Here is a 14,171-nt window from a genome sequence, read left to right on the forward strand (position 1 = left end):
CTCCGTGAGCTTCTTCCGGGGGGCTCCAACCCAGGTCGGGCCTGCAGCCCCGGCAGCGCGGTCGCTGGTTTCCTCTCCCATAGCACCCCAAGGGGCCGCAGTCTGTACTGACGTCAGCGCGGGAGGGCTGCCTGGGACCCACTCCTGCGGTTCCAACTCTGGGACAGCCTCGGACTCCGAGGTGCACGGCAGCCCGCGGCCCCGCCCCGCCCCCAGCCTCCAGGGAGCCCCAGGGCTTCGCGCCCCGACCCTTCAGCCCCCGCAGACCGCGCCGCCGAGGGGCCCCAGGCCCCGGCCCCCCCATTTCCTGTGCCGCCCCAGCTCCGCCCCGAGGTGGAAAGTTTCTCTTCTCCAGATGGGGCGGCTCCTCCTTTCCTTCCCGGCGGGCCTGCGAGGTTCGCAGCGAGCGGGGCTGGGGGCTGGGGGCTGGGGGCTGGGCTCCGCGGCTGCTGGCCGAGATGGGAAGTGACTCGACCGCAGTCGCTGAGCCGCGGAGCCGCGAACGGCCCCCGCCCCCGCCCCGGGCAGGATGCGCCGCCGGCCGCCGCCGAGCCCTCCCACGCGGGGGCCCGGGCGCCACCTGCCGGCGGAGCGCAGCGCCACACTCGCCGGGACCCCGCGGCATCCCCACGCCAGAACCAGCAGGCAGGACACAACGCCCAGAGTGTTTATTGATCTGCGCCCCTAAACTCAAATATCCAGCGTGGGGCCTTGGCCCTGGAGGAACCCGGGACCAGAGGCGGGACGCCCCTGAGGCAGCGGCAGGTGCAAAGGAGGCGGCAGCCGGGCCCTCGTCCCAGTCTCGGAGATGCCACGGGGCGCAGACACTTCGGGTCCACCGCGGAGTGAGAGCGGGCAGGGCGGGGGCGCGCCTGGGGGCGGGGGAGGCGCAGGGGCCCGCCCGGCGCCCTGCCCTCCTGAGGCGAGCGCGGTGTGCGGGGCGCAGGCTCTGGAGTCCGGGCACGCCTCAGAGGCCGATGTGGAAGGCGTCCTGCAGCCACTGGTCGCGCGCATTGTGAGTCTGGGGCACGGTGAGGGGCGGGGGGTCGGGGGGCAGGCTGGCGTCGGGCGGCTCCTCGTCGTCGGACAGGCCCGCGTCCGGCGGGTACGAGCTGTCCGAGTGCAGGGACGACGACAGGTCCTGGCACAAGCTCAGGTCTTGGCACAGATGCTTGTAGTCCTGGATGGACTCGTACAGGCCCCACAGCTGGCACAGCAGCGACATGTCCAGCTGCCGCAGCCCCACCTGCGGACGACAGAGTGGGCTGGCGCGGGGCGCGGGCTCCCCGGCGCGCCCCCGGCCCCGTCTCCGCGCTCTGCCGAGTGAAAGCTGTGGCGGACACAGGCCACCCCCTGCAGGCAGTGTCAGGGCACCAAGCGGCAGGAAAGAGCGCCGGGAGCCAGCGCCCAAGAGTGCCTGGCGACCTCCGCCCGCCCCGCCCCGCGCAGCCCCCCGGCGCCCGCCACTCACCATCTCCTTGCGCAGCGCGGCCAGCGCCGAGTCCAGGTTGAGCGGCCGCCGGGGGCCGGCTGCGGCGCCCGAGGCGGCGGCACCGGCGGCGTGGCGGGCCCCGTCCGGCGCGCGCGCGGCGCGGCTCAGCTCGTCGTGGATGCGGCTGCGCTGGCTGTAGACGCGCTCCAGCTCCCGCCACGAGCCCCCGCTGGCGTTGAGCAGGCCGCTGAGGCCGCGCGGCAGCGGCGGGAGCCCGGCCAGGGCGCAGCCCGCGCCGCCCGGCGTCTCGGCCGCGGGCAGCCCGTTCATGGCCGGCCCCGCACCCCGCAACGCCCCGCGCGGCCCGCAGGCCCCGCCGCCGCCCGCAGGCCGCGCTTTGTTCCTTCCCTGGCGCCGCCGGCTCCGCCCCCTGCCCCACCCCCGTGGGCGGGGCCTGGCTTAAACAGGCAATGGCGTGGGCCCGAGCGCGCAGAGCCGGGGAGAGGGAGAGGAGTGGGGGGCGGCGACAGGGGGCAGACGCCGTTCCTGCTGCTACACACCCCCCGCCCACTTCCCCTCCCGAGGAAAGGGGTCTAAAAGCAGGTGCGGGGTCTGCACGGCCTCCAGCCTACGCAGGAGCTGCTGGGCGGGGCCTGGGCTGGGGACGACCGCTGACTCAGGATGCTGGGGGCAGGGCTGGGACGCCTCGGGGGACGGGAGCCAGAGCCCAGGGAGCGGGCTCACCCCTCCTGCCGCTGTCGGGGGCGGGGGGCACCTCGCCCGCCCCGCGGGAGAACTGGGTGCCCCCCGCCCGCCCCGCGGGAGAACTGGGCGGGGACCCGCTCAGGGCGTCCGGGGCGCACGCGGGCGGACAGGGCAGACCGACGGCGAGCGGGCGCGGGCATGCAGAGGAAGGACACGCACACGCAGGTTTTCCCAGAGGTTTTTCTCAGTGCTGCAGCTGCTTCAGGCTGCGCAGGGCCTCGGCACAGGCCCGGATGAGGCCGCACAGCTGGGTGCTGGTCTCCAGGCAGGAGCTGGAGCCCAGCTCGGCCGAGGCCCAGCTCAGCTTCTGCAGGAGGGCAGCCTGCGCGCCGGCCAGGTTGTCGGCATGCAGAGGCACCGGGGCAGGGGGCGGCGCCTGGGCCGCCTTCAGCCCCGCGGCAGCTCCCTCACAGTGCTCGGGCCGGGGCACCGGGGGCTGGGGGGCTGGCCGAGAACCCGAGGCGGGGGGCTCCGTGGCAGAGGCCAGCTGGTGCTCCCGAGCTTGGGAGAGCGCAGCTTGTGCGTTCAGGGCTACGGAAAGGAGAGAGCGGAGGGGGCCGTCAGGGCGCCTGGCCCGTCTGCGGCTCTGACCTTCCGTCCCGGAGGCCTTTCCCCCGCCCCGCTACACCCTATCTCCTCCATGTGCCCTGGCTTCATCTCGGGGAAGGCGCTCTGAGTCCGTGAGTGGAGAGAGCCCCTGACCCCCGCCCTGCCCGGACGAAACTGCCGTTCCCCGGGCCTGCTCACCCGGGTTATCTTTATCCACGTCCGAGTCGAGCTCCTGACAAGCCACGCAGTAGATTTTCCGCTGTTTGTCTTGGAGGAGGATGGTCTAGGGAGCAGACAACAGCGGGGGCAGCGGTGAGCGGAGGGTAGGCCGGCGCCCGCCCCCGCCCCCGGCCCCCCGGCCCCCCGGCCCCCGGCCCCTCTCCTCACCCCGCAGTCCGCGCAGGTGTCGCCCAGCATGCGGTAACCGCGCAGCAGGTAGTCGCCCATGAGCCGCGAGATGCGATCCTGCCGCTCCCGCCGCGCCTGCAGCACCTTCGTCTCCGCCTCGGTCGGGGGTTCCCAGGAGAAATCGTCGACTTCTGGGGAAGAGAGGCACCATGGACCTGGGTCGTCCTGGAGCGGGCCGCCCCCGGGCCCCCGCAGCCCAAGTCCTCACCAGCACCGTTCAGGGCCATGTTGCCGTTGTCGCCGCCGGGCTCACCGGAAGTGACGCACAAACGGCGCGCCTCCGGCTACGGCCCCGCCCCCTCCTGCCGGGCACGGAGCAGGGCGGAAATGACGTCTTCGCTCGGCCCTCATGCGTGGGTCTGCCGGGAGTGGGGCGGGTCCGCTGCCCGAGCGGCCGTGCCCTGGGGGTGCGTCGGCCCGCGGGAATTCAAAGGACAGAAACTTCCGCCTGGAGGGGCCTCCGGAGGGCCGTCTCCGTTGCGCTGCGCTGGCCGCGAGACCTGGAAGCGGCCTTGCCGGATCGCCCTGCCCGCCCGCCGCGGTCGGAGGGGACCCCTTGGCTAGAGGGATCCCCGCTGGCCTCCGCCTCCCTCGGGGCTTCCCTCGCAGTCCCCACCGCGATAGCAGACGGCCCGGGACGCGCGCGCGAGGAGGCCCCGGGCGGGGACCCTTCCGGCTTTCAGACCCCCCCCCCCCCCCCCCGTCGTTGTGTGTGCGATGTCGCAGGCTGGTCCCGAGACTGAGGCTGCCCTAAGCAGACCAGCGACAGAACAGAACAAAGCAAGCTGCTCGCCCCCAGACCCGCGCAGTGCCCGCTCCTACGGGAGACGGAGGGCGGGGGCGCGCGTTGCGCACTGCTTCCTCGGGGGTTAAATGGAAATCACCGGTGCCCCATGGTGATGTTTTAGTTTTCTGTGGTATCTCCCCGTAGGTCTCCTTTGCCCTTGATGAGGCTGGGAGGAGCCAGATGGGGCAGGCGCTGGTCTTGCACCTGCAGCCCCTCGAGGCTGTGAGCCAGGGTGGTGAGAGAGGACCTTGGCCTTCAAGCCCAGGCGCCTCCTCTCGGTAGGACTTGCTTTCTCCGTCCTACCCGAGTGCCTTCTCCCGGCCGCGTCTGTCCCCCAGCACTGACTACTTGGAGAACCCTGCACCCCTCTTCACCCTCACCACCTCCCAGCAGGCTCTTGGGCAGCGATGCACCTGCTGCAGGTCTTCCTCCCGCTGGACGCCTTTGCTCTCTTCCTCGAGACCACCTGATGGGGTGGGCACATCGGTTATTCCCAGTGCGCAGGGCAGGAAACGGGAGCCTTTTGTCAGAACCCTTTACTGTCTCCCCTGGCACTTAGACACAGGTCCCAAGTCCTCGCCGTGACCTTGAAGGTCCCACAGGTCAGGGCCACTCTGCCTGCCCCTCCCCTGCCTCAGTTTCCACTGCTGCGTGGCCAAGGCACGGGCTGGAATCCGGCAGGCCGGGTTTGATCCTGGATCTGCTGCTTCCCGGCTACGTTGCCTGGAGTAACAGACCTCACCTCCCTGGGCTTCGGCCTCTGTCGGTAAAACAGCCCCGGGCGGGGTGGCTGGAGGGCGTGGTCAGGAGCTGTGAGCCGCTGGCCGGGTCTCCGCGTCTTGTCCAGGATGCTGGTGCTGAGCACGCCCTCTAGAGGGAGGGTCAGGCATACCCGGTGTCCCTGACCGCTCGGGGTCCTCCGTGTCTGCCGTGCCCACCTGTTGACCGCATTGTACGGCCAGCCAAGCCGTAAGTGGCCTTTCACTGGTTCCTGTTCATAAGGAGGAATCCTGCAGGGGTGAGAGGCAGCTCTCCTCTGGGTGGGGTTGGGGAGTGGAGGGGCGGCTCCTCATTGTAACAAACAGCACTCGGGCTCATCCCGGGAGCACAGGAGTCCCCGCACCCTTTCAGGTAGCGTTCACGGTGAAGCGTGCACGCCACCCTTGCATGGAGGAGGCACCCGAAATCAGGTGGGGGGCGAGCGCTGGGGCTCAGCGCGTTCAGCTGCCGCCTGGGGTGCCCACGTCTTGTATCTGAGTGCTGGGTTGAGTCCCAGCTACTCCACTTCTTTTTTTATTATTATTATTATTTTTATTTTTGACAGGCAGAGTGGACAGTGAGAGAGAGAGACAGAGAAAGGTCTTCCTTTGCTGTTGGTTCACCCTCCAATGGCCACTGCAGCCAGCGCACTGCGCTGATCTGAAGCCGGGAGCCAGGTGCTTCTCCTGGTCTCCCATGGGGTGCAGGGCCCAAGCACTTGGGCCATCCTCCACTGCCCTCCCTGGCCACAGCAGAGAGCTGGACTGGAAAAGGAGCAACCAGGACAGAATCCGGCGCCCCGACCAGGACTAGAACACGGTGTGCCGGCGCCGCAGGTGGAGGATTAGCCTAGTGAGCCGCGGTGCCGGCCGAAGCTACTCCACTTCTTTTTTTTTTTTTTTTTTTTTTTTTTTTTGACAGGCAGAGTGGACAGTGAGAGAGAGAGACAGAGAGAAAGGTCTTCCTTTTGCCGTTGGTTCACCCTCCAAAGGCCGCCGCGGCCGGCGCGCTGCGGCCGGCGCACCGCACTGATCCGATGGCAGGAGCCAGGAGCCAGGTGCTTTTCCTGGTCTCCCATGGGGTGCAGGGCCCAAGCACCTGGGCCATCCTCCACTGCACTCCCTGGCCACAGCAGAGGGCTGGCCTGGAAGAGGGGCAACCGGGACAGAATCCGGCACCCCGACCGGGACTAGAACCCGGTGTGCCGGCGCCGCTAGGCGGAGGATTAGCCTATTGAGCCGCGGCGCCGGCCGCTACTCCACCCAGCTGCCTGCCGATACACCTTGAGTTCTTGGCTCCCACGTGGGAGACCTGAATGGGTCCTGACTACCACGCGGGAGCTTTTCCCTCTCAAGGGAATCCCCTGAGGCCGACAAACTCCCAGAGGAGACCAGGGCGAGGTGTCCTTTATGCCTTGAGCTCTTCCTGTCCTAGCTTGGGTTTGCAGTGCTGGTGCAGATGACCCCTGGACCTTAGGAACTGACCCAAGTGAATCTGAGTTCCTGTGATTCACTGGACTGCCCCGGAACACCCCGCCCCCAGCTTTATACTAAAAGGAATAAGGGGGCGGCATACGGGCGCCGGTTTGTGTCCGGCTGCTCCGCTTCTGGTGGAGCTTCCTGCTGTGGCCTGGGACAGCAGCAGCAGGTGACCCGAGTGCTTGGGCCCTGCACCCGCGTGGAGGCCCAGAGGGAGCTCCCGGCTCCGCCATGGCTGTTGTAGCCACTTGGGGAGTGAACCAGCAGAGGGAAGACCTCTCTACTCTGACATTGAAATAAATAGATAAGTCTTTACAAACAGACCAAGCCAAATCAAAGTGCGGGGCTGGGGTTGTGCGGCAGGTTAAGCTCCACTTGCCATGCTGGCGTCTGATGTCGGAGCACTGGTCGCAGTCCCAGCTGCACCACTTCCCAGCCAGGCCCTGAGAGCGCAGTGGGAAGCAGTGGATGAGAACTCAAGGACTTGAGGCCCTGCCAGCCCGTGTCGGGGACAGATGGAGCTCCTGACTCCTGGCTTTGATGGGGTCCAGCCCTGGTGCCTGCACCCATGTGGGGCAGAAGATCTTTTTCTCTTTGTCACTCTGCCTTTCAAGTAAATAAATAAACTGAAAAAAAAAAAGATTTCAAGTCAAGAACCTAATCTTCACCTTGAGAAACCAGAAGAATAGACCAAAACAACTAGAAGGAAAGATAGAATGAAGATTAGAGTGGAGGGGCCGGCGCTGTGGTGTGGTGGATAAAGCAGCCGCCTGCAGTGCCGGCGTCCCACATGGGTGCTGGTTCTAGTCCTAGCTGCTCCACTTCCAGTCCAGCTCCCTGCTGTGGCCTGGGAAAGCAGTGGAGGATGGCCCAAGTCCTTGAGCCCTGCACCTGCATGGGAGACTCCTGGCTCCTGGCTTCAGATCAGTGTAGCTCCGGCCGTTGCAGCCATCTGGAGGGTGAACCAGTGGATGGAAGACCTCTCTCTCTCTCTCTTTCTCTCTCTCTGCCTCTCCTCTCTGTGTAACTCTTTCAAATAAATAAATATTTTTTAAAAAAGATTAGAGTGGAAATAAATGAAATAGAGAATAGAAAGTTGATAGAGAAAAGCAGCTAAACCAGAAGCCCTTTGCAAAGGGCAATAAGATTGAGAAGCCCTTAGCTGGATGGACAGACCCAAGCCCAGGCTGGCGGAAGTGTGCCAGCCTTGAAGCTCCAGTTGGGAAGCAGTGTGGCTGCTGTCATGAGCCCGGGAGTCCTCCAACGTCCGTGATAACATTCCTACAAGCACGTAGGGTTTCTCATGGCCATGGTGTCAGCTAACTGCGGAAACAAATCATGACCGATCCCGATCACTCGTGTAGATGTCCATGCTAAAGGCCCAGCCTGCGCTATCCCGACTGTCCCTGCTGCGGCAGGGTGAGTGCGAAGGGGAGAATTCTGATGCCAGTCCCCACTGCCATTCCTGCCGAAAGCACTGTCAGGGGAGGGGTGCTGGACATCGGCACTGCGCCCGCACACTCCTGAGTGCGGGCGGTGCTTCACACCTTCAGGTCAGAGTGAGGCAGCCCAGGTCGGCTCTCGGGACTAATCTCTGTCGTGCTTCTGGCTTTCCGGCTAGTTCACTGACCTCGGGCTGCATCCCAGGCACTGCAGCGTGAGACGCAAGTCTCCAGTCCCATCAGGGAAGATGGCGCTGGCAGGCACGCACAGCAGCGTGGCAGTCAGGGGCCCAGAGGCAGGCTCGGCGTGGCCAGGTGCCCCCGGCCCTCTCCCTCTTCATTTGAGAGGTTGACAAGCAGAGCGCTCCCGTTATGGGCTCTTTTTTTTTTTTTTTTTTAGATTCATTTTATTTATTTGAGAATCAGAGTTAGAGACAGAGAGAGAGATCTTCCGTCTGCTAGTTCACTCCCCAAATGGCCACAACAGCCAGAGATGGGCTGATTCAAAGCCAGGAGCCAGGAGCTTCTTCTGGGTCTCCCACGTGGGTGCAGGGGCCCAAGCACTTGGGCCATCCTCCACTGCTTTCCCAGGCCATTAGCAGGGAGCTGTGTTGGAAGTGGAGCAGCTGGGACTTGAACCAGTCTCCATATGGGATGCCAGCGGTGCAGGCAGAGGCTTAACCTACTGTGCCACAGCACAGGCCCCACCAGCCATTGGTTCTTCTCTGATGCCTATCATAGCCCAGACCAGAACTAGGAGCCAGGCATTCAACCAGTCTGTCATGTGGGTGGAGGAACTCGCTTATTCCAGGAATCACCACCGCCTCCTAGGGTCTGCATTAGCAGAAAGCGACAGAGCTTGGCATTGAACCAAAGGCCTCTGATGTGGGACTTGGGTGTTGTAACCAATGCCCTTAACTGCTAGGATAAAGGTCCACTCCTAGATTCAGGCTTTTATTTATAGAAAGTTTTATTTATTGATTTGAAAGGCAGAGTTACAGAAAGAGAAGGAGAGGCAGAGAGCTCTTCCATCCACTGGTTCACTCCCCAGATGGCCGCAGTGGCAGAGGTGGGCCACGCCAAAGCCTGAGCCTGGAATGCCATGCTTGGGTGGCAGGAGCCCAGGCACTGGGCCATCTCCACGGCCTTCCCAGGTGCAGTAGCAGGAAGCTGGATCCTAAGTGGAACAACCGGGACTCAGACTGATGCCCATACAGGACGCCAGCACCGCGGGCGATGGCTTAACTTGCTGTGCCTCAGTGGCACTGCGAGGTTCGGGGTGTCACAGCGATCCCCCTGGGAACTGCTGAGGCCCCTCAGAAAGACCTTGATCATTTAGGAAAGACGTGTTTGATTTGTTTGAAAGAGAGCGTTATAGGGAGAGAGGGAGGGAGAGAGAGAGGGATCTTCCCTCCCCTGGGTCACCCTCCAAATGGCCACACCAGCCGAGCTGGGCTGGGACGAAGTCAAGAGCCAGGAGCTTCCAGCTCTCCCCTATGAGTTCAGGGGCCCAGGTATTTGGGCCGCGTCTCACTGCTTTCCCAGACAAATAGCAGGGAGCTGGATAGGAAGTGGGGCAGCCGGGACTTGAACTGGCGCACACATGGGATGCAGGCACTGCAGGCGGGGGCTGGACATACTAAGGCCCCTTAATCCCTTTCGAGAGCAACCCTTCAGGTGATCTAGAACCTCCTGCTAAGCCCCACCTCCCAGCACCACCACCCTGGGGACCAAGCTCCCAACACAGACTTCTGGGCCAGAGCACAGAACTCGGGGTACAGGGGACTGCAGTGAGCGGGGTGGTGCGCCTCTGTCTGACACGGGAGCCTCCTGTCTTCGCCAGCATCCATGCGCCTGCCCAGGCTGCAGTGCCAGCTGCAGGCCGGGTAGAAGGAGAGCCCCTCCACAGTCCTTGACGGGGCAGACGTGCGGGCCGCACCGCCTAGGACGGGGGGGGGGGGGGGGGCAGACGTGCGGGCCGCACAGCCTAGGACCGGGGGGGGGGGCAGACGGGGTGGGCAGACGTGCGGGCCGCACCGCCTAGGACCGGGGGGGGGGGGGCAGACGGGGCGGGGCAGACGTGCGGGCCGCACCGCCTAGGACAGGGGACAGACGTGCGGGCCGCACCGCCTAGGACGGCTGTGCAGCTGGGAAAGCAGCAGGCCCTCCCCTGCACTTAGGACCGGCAGCACCATCACTGGGGCCAGGCTGACACCCACCTGTGCGGCATCCCCGGCCTGGCGGGAGGGAGGCCCTTCCTGGGTGATCGTAGGATCTCATGGCCATGGGTGGCTCCAGAACCCACGTTCATAGCACCCTGTTTCCGCTCCAGCAGGCACTTTCTCTTGCCGTTCACGGCCACGGGAGCTGCCTGGCGTGTCTGTGAGACAGGAAAGGCCGGGCGACACGGATGAACACGAGCAGACTCACGTTAGGTGTGTTTTCCTCGGACCAGGCACGTGCCGAGAGTGTTTCAGGAAGTGGCTCATTCAATCCTCGGGACAGAGCCATGAGTGAGGTCTCACTGCCCCAGCGAGGCTGCGGCTGGGCGGGGCTCAGTCAGTGGCCTTTTCCTGCCCCTGGAGGGAAGGGAAGAGGGGCAGGCAGAAGAGCTTCGCTGATTTCCAAGTGTGAAATGGGTTTACTTCATTTCCAACCCGTCTCTCAGTGCTCAGCATCTCGGTACCCTCTGTGGGTGGCACATCAGAGCACCCTAACTTCAGAAAAGTGTCTTTGGGGCCGGCGCTGTGGAGTAGTGGGCTAAGTCTCCGCCTGCGGTGCCGGCATCCCGTATGTACACTGGTTCCTGTCCCAGCTGCTCCTCTTCCGATCCAGCTCTCTGCTGTGGCCTGGGAAAGCAGAAGATGGCCCAAGTGCTTGGGCCCCTGCACCTTCGTGGGTGATCCGGAAGAAGCTCCTGGCTTCGGCCTAGCCCAGCTCTGGCCATTGTGGTCATTTAGGGAGTGAACCAAGGGATGGAAGACCTTTCTCTCTGTCTCTCTATGTAACTCTACTTCTCAAATAAATAAATGTCTTATTAAAAAAAAAGTGTCTTTGGGCTGGCGCCGCGGCTCACTAGGCTAATCCTCCACCTTGTGGCGCCGGCACACCGGGTTCTAGTCCCGGTCAGGGCGCCGGATTCTGTCCCGGTTGCCCCTCTTCCAGGCCAGCTCTCTGCTGTGGCCCAGGAGTGCAGTGGAGGATGGCCCAAGTGCTTGGGCCCTGCACCCCATGGGCGACCAGGAGAAGCACCTGGCTCCTGCCTTTGGATCAGCGCGGTGCGCCGGCCGCGGCGGCCATTGGAGGGTGAACCAACGGCAAAGGAAGACCTTTCTCTCTGTCTCTCTCTCTCACTGTCCACTCTGCCTGTTAAAAAAAAAAAATGTCTTTGGAAGCAAGCACTTCACTAGCAGTTGAGACATCTGTGTTGTTTTTTGTTTGTTTGTTTTTAAAGGTTTATTTATTTGAAGGCAGAGATACAGAGAGACAAGGACACACACACACACAGATCTTCCATTCACTAGTTCACTCCCCAGATGAATGCAATGGCCAAGGCTGAGCCAGGCCGGAGCCAGGAGCCAGGAGCTTCCTCCGCATCTCACATGTGGGTGCGGGGCCCCTGAAGCACTCGGGCCATCTTCTGCTGCTTTCGCAGTTGCATTAACAGGCACCTGGCTTGGAAGTGGAGCAGCCGGGACTTGAACCGGCACCCAAACGGGCTGCAGGCACTGCAGGCAGAGGCTTAGCCTTCTAGGCCACGGAGCCAGCCCCTACGCCATTCGTTAGGACACCTGTGACCCACGTCAGTGCGCTGGGTGCGCTTTGCAGCTCCTGAGTCCGGCTTCCTGCCAGTGCCATCCCGGGTCACTGGTGATGGCAACAGGGTTGGGCTCCTGCCACCCATGTGAGAGCCCCGGATTGCGTTCCCGGCTCCCAGCTTTGGCCCTGGCCCTGGCCCAGCTTCCGCCCACTCACCCCCACCGCATCACCTTCCTCAGAGCCTGGGAACCTCTCAGAGAGGCAGCACGGGGCCGGGCCTGCCCTACGCGGCCATCTCGGCTCCCAGCCTGGCCCGTGGTGAAAACAGCTGACACAGCCATGCCGAGGACCTCCGAGGTGGCAGGCGTCTGCTCAGGGCTCCTTGTTCCTGGCTGAAGAGCAGTGAAATGGAGGCAGAGGAGACCTGGGGGATTTTCCCAGCCCACGCTGCAGCCAGGATCGTCCGCGGCTGGAAAGCACCACTGGGCTCTGGGAACTCCCGAGACGTCGCTGCCGTCACTCGGCACAGCGGCCCCGTCCGGCCAGTCCCGCGAATGAGCCATGGATTCCAGACCTGGCTCTGCCGCCGCCGAACAGCTGTGTGACCCCGGCCAATCCCTGAGACCCCAGAGCACGTGTGCAGTCAGGACGGCCCCTGGGCCCCGGCCCCTGGCTCTTCTCTGTCCCTGCAGAGCCCCAAGCCCACCCATCTCCCAGGACATTTGGGGAGCACCTCCACGCCAGGGTGGCGTCCTTGGCCCTGGCCACACGGTGCTTCCACGCACTCCCCTCACTGGCCCCAGGAGCAGCCTTCAGCGCTGGGGCGGCTGGGTGCCTCCGCTGGGTCACAGTCACCCCGCAGCCCCTGGAGATGAAGGGCTGAGGTGCCCACGTCACTGTCCACGGCACCAGACCTCCTCGTGGACACTCAGGGCCCCGGGCTCCCCCTGCCTCTGCTCCTGCTGGTCCTGGACTGACTCTGCCTGCTCCCCTGACCTGCCTGGTACACGCTGGGGCCTCCTCTCTCCCCCGTGCTTTCCCACGGCCAGAGATGTCCCCTGTGTCTGCAGGACACGTCTCCTGTCTGACCTGGGTTCATGTGTCTCCAGGCATCTGAGAGTCAGCAGGTGCCACACACAGCTTCAGGCCCCCAGGGGCTCAGGCCAGACACCGGGAGCCATTCCCGCCACCTGCCTCTCCAGGACCCTCTCTCCAGTCTCCACATCCCTCCTCCAGCTTCATCGCCATGAGCTCCAGCTGTTATCTCTCCTGGGATGAAGGCAGCCCCGTTGTGAAGAAAGTAAAACCCAAGGGGCCGGTGCTGTGGTGTAGTAGGCTGAGCCTCTGCCTGGGGTCTGACATCCCGTGTGGATGCTGGTTCGAGTCCCGGCTGCTCCTCTTCCATCCAGCTCTCTGCTATGGCCTGGGAAGCAGTGGAGGATGGCCCAAGGCCTTGGGCCCCTGCACCCACATGGGAGACCCGGAAGAAACTCCTGGCTTCGGAACATCATTGTGGCCATTTGGGGAGTGAACCAATGGATAGAAGACCTCTCTCTCTCTTCTCTCCTCTCTGTGTAACTCTTTCAAATAAAACAAATAAATCTTTTAAAAAATTGAGGATGTTCTTAGTTTTAAGACAACAAATTCTCACTACGCCTCTCCCAGCTCCACTGCTGTCCCCCACCCCACCCCATTGCTCCGCTGGCCTCTCTGCAGATCCTGGAAGGCTGGAATCTCTACCCGCCTCGGCCCCTCAGCCCCTCGGCCCCTCGGCCCCTCAGCCCCTCGGTAAACAGCCTCTTTTTCGGTCCTCTTAATTCGGGTCTCCTGCAGGCTCCCCTCAGTCACCCTCCAGCTTCCAGGAAAATGTCCTTCCTGCGAGAGGGGTTCCTGGCCCCCCAGCCCTCCCCCCGCTCGCGGTGCCAGCACCCACTCCGCTGTGAGCACGGTTGGGCGAGTGCTGACCGCTCGCGTGCCCAGCCTGGCGAGGGCACACCCGGCTGCTTGGCAGGCAAGCGCCCGGCACGTGGCAGGTTCTGTTAGTTGGATGACCAGACCCCCATCTCACAGGGAGAAAAACTGAGGCTTGGCGGGAGTAACTGCAAGCCAGGAGGGTTTGACGGTGCTTCGTGCCAAGGTGCGCCACGGGCCGCTCTGGCCAGGGGAGGGTTGGGTTCAGATGAGTGTGAGGGAAAAAATGAACAAAAAATGCTCGGCCCGCGCCTGGCAGGTGCTAAGCATTCAGTATTATTCCTGGCCTCAGTGTGTGACCCGAGCCAGCAGCGGGCGGGGCGTGTGTGTGTGTGTGTGTGCGCGCGCGCCCCTCACAGCCCTTCCTGGATTCCAGCAGCAGGGACCCCTGGGGACCCAGGGAAAGCCCTGCAACACGGGCTGGACTGAACAGCGCTGTGCCCACCGGGCAGCTCAACCAGGCTCCCCAGAGGGTCTCAGAGCAGAAAACCAGGCGCCCCTTCAACAGGTGGGAGAAGCTGGCCCTGAGCTCCTCCCTGGCGCTCCGGGAGAGGGCTGGAGAGCCCCTCCCTTGGCAGTGCCCCCTGCTGGGGTCTGTGAGTCACAGACAGATGCTGGGGTCTCCCCGCAGCCCCCCTGCTGTGGCCTGGGCCCAGGACACTGCCACTTCCCCTCCTGGCCAGTCAGGCCCAAACTCAAGACCCCTCCCCAGCCCCTGCCAGCCCCTGCCCGGGGGCCCTGCCGTGCCCCTCCCCAGCGCCCTGGCTCTCAAGCAGCCCCCCCCCGCCCCCCGGCTGTTAGCCTGGGAAGGGGGCCAGGCC

General features: G+C 64.2%; 2 protein-coding genes and 1 long non-coding RNA gene across 3 annotated transcripts; 1 reads left to right on the top strand and 2 right to left on the bottom strand.

Annotated features, from left to right (window-relative positions):
• Positions 1–653: 653 nt before the first annotated feature.
• Positions 654–2,266, bottom strand: FAM89B (family with sequence similarity 89 member B). The gene is made up of 2 exons (XM_051827980.2): positions 1,472–2,266; positions 654–1,246 (listed from the first exon to the last, which is right to left on the bottom strand). Exons 1-2 carry the CDS (start codon positions 1,760–1,762, stop codon positions 968–970), a joined length of 570 nt encoding a protein of 189 aa, XP_051683940.1. The 5' UTR covers positions 1,763–2,266; the 3' UTR covers positions 654–967.
• On the top strand, positions 2,063–2,664 carry LOC138848513 (uncharacterized). Its single transcript, XR_011386377.1, has 2 exons — positions 2,063–2,203; positions 2,258–2,664. It is a non-coding gene; the product is annotated as an uncharacterized lncRNA (long non-coding RNA).
• On the bottom strand, positions 2,364–3,523 carry ZNRD2 (zinc ribbon domain containing 2). The gene is made up of 4 exons (XM_051827979.2): positions 3,363–3,523; positions 3,134–3,285; positions 2,945–3,029; positions 2,364–2,728 (listed from the first exon to the last, which is right to left on the bottom strand). Exons 1-4 carry the CDS (start codon positions 3,379–3,381, stop codon positions 2,382–2,384), a joined length of 603 nt encoding a protein of 200 aa, XP_051683939.1. The 5' UTR covers positions 3,382–3,523; the 3' UTR covers positions 2,364–2,381.
• Between the last annotated feature and the right edge of the window lie 10,648 nt (positions 3,524–14,171).

This window comes from Oryctolagus cuniculus, chromosome 1, assembly GCF_964237555.1.
Source record: "Oryctolagus cuniculus chromosome 1, mOryCun1.1, whole genome shotgun sequence".
NCBI lineage: Eukaryota > Metazoa > Chordata > Mammalia > Lagomorpha > Leporidae > Oryctolagus > Oryctolagus cuniculus.

Excerpts from the sequence above, each read along its gene's own strand:
- ZNRD2 (XM_051827979.2), bottom strand. Across the intron at positions 3,030-3,133 it reads ACACCTGCGCGGACTGCGGG|ACCATCCTCCTCCAAGACAA; the intron begins GTGAGGAGAGGG and ends TCTGCTCCCTAG. Across the intron at positions 2,729-2,944 it reads CGTGGATAAAGATAACCCGG|CCCTGAACGCACAAGCTGCG; the intron begins GTGAGCAGGCCC and ends TCCTTTCCGTAG.
- FAM89B (XM_051827980.2), bottom strand. The coding sequence starts at position 1,762 with ATGAACGGGCTGCCCGCGGCCGAGACGCCGGGCGGCGCGGGCTGCGCC. Across the intron at positions 1,247-1,471 it reads CCGCGCTGCGCAAGGAGATG|GTGGGGCTGCGGCAGCTGGA; the intron begins GTGAGTGGCGGG and ends TGTCGTCCGCAG.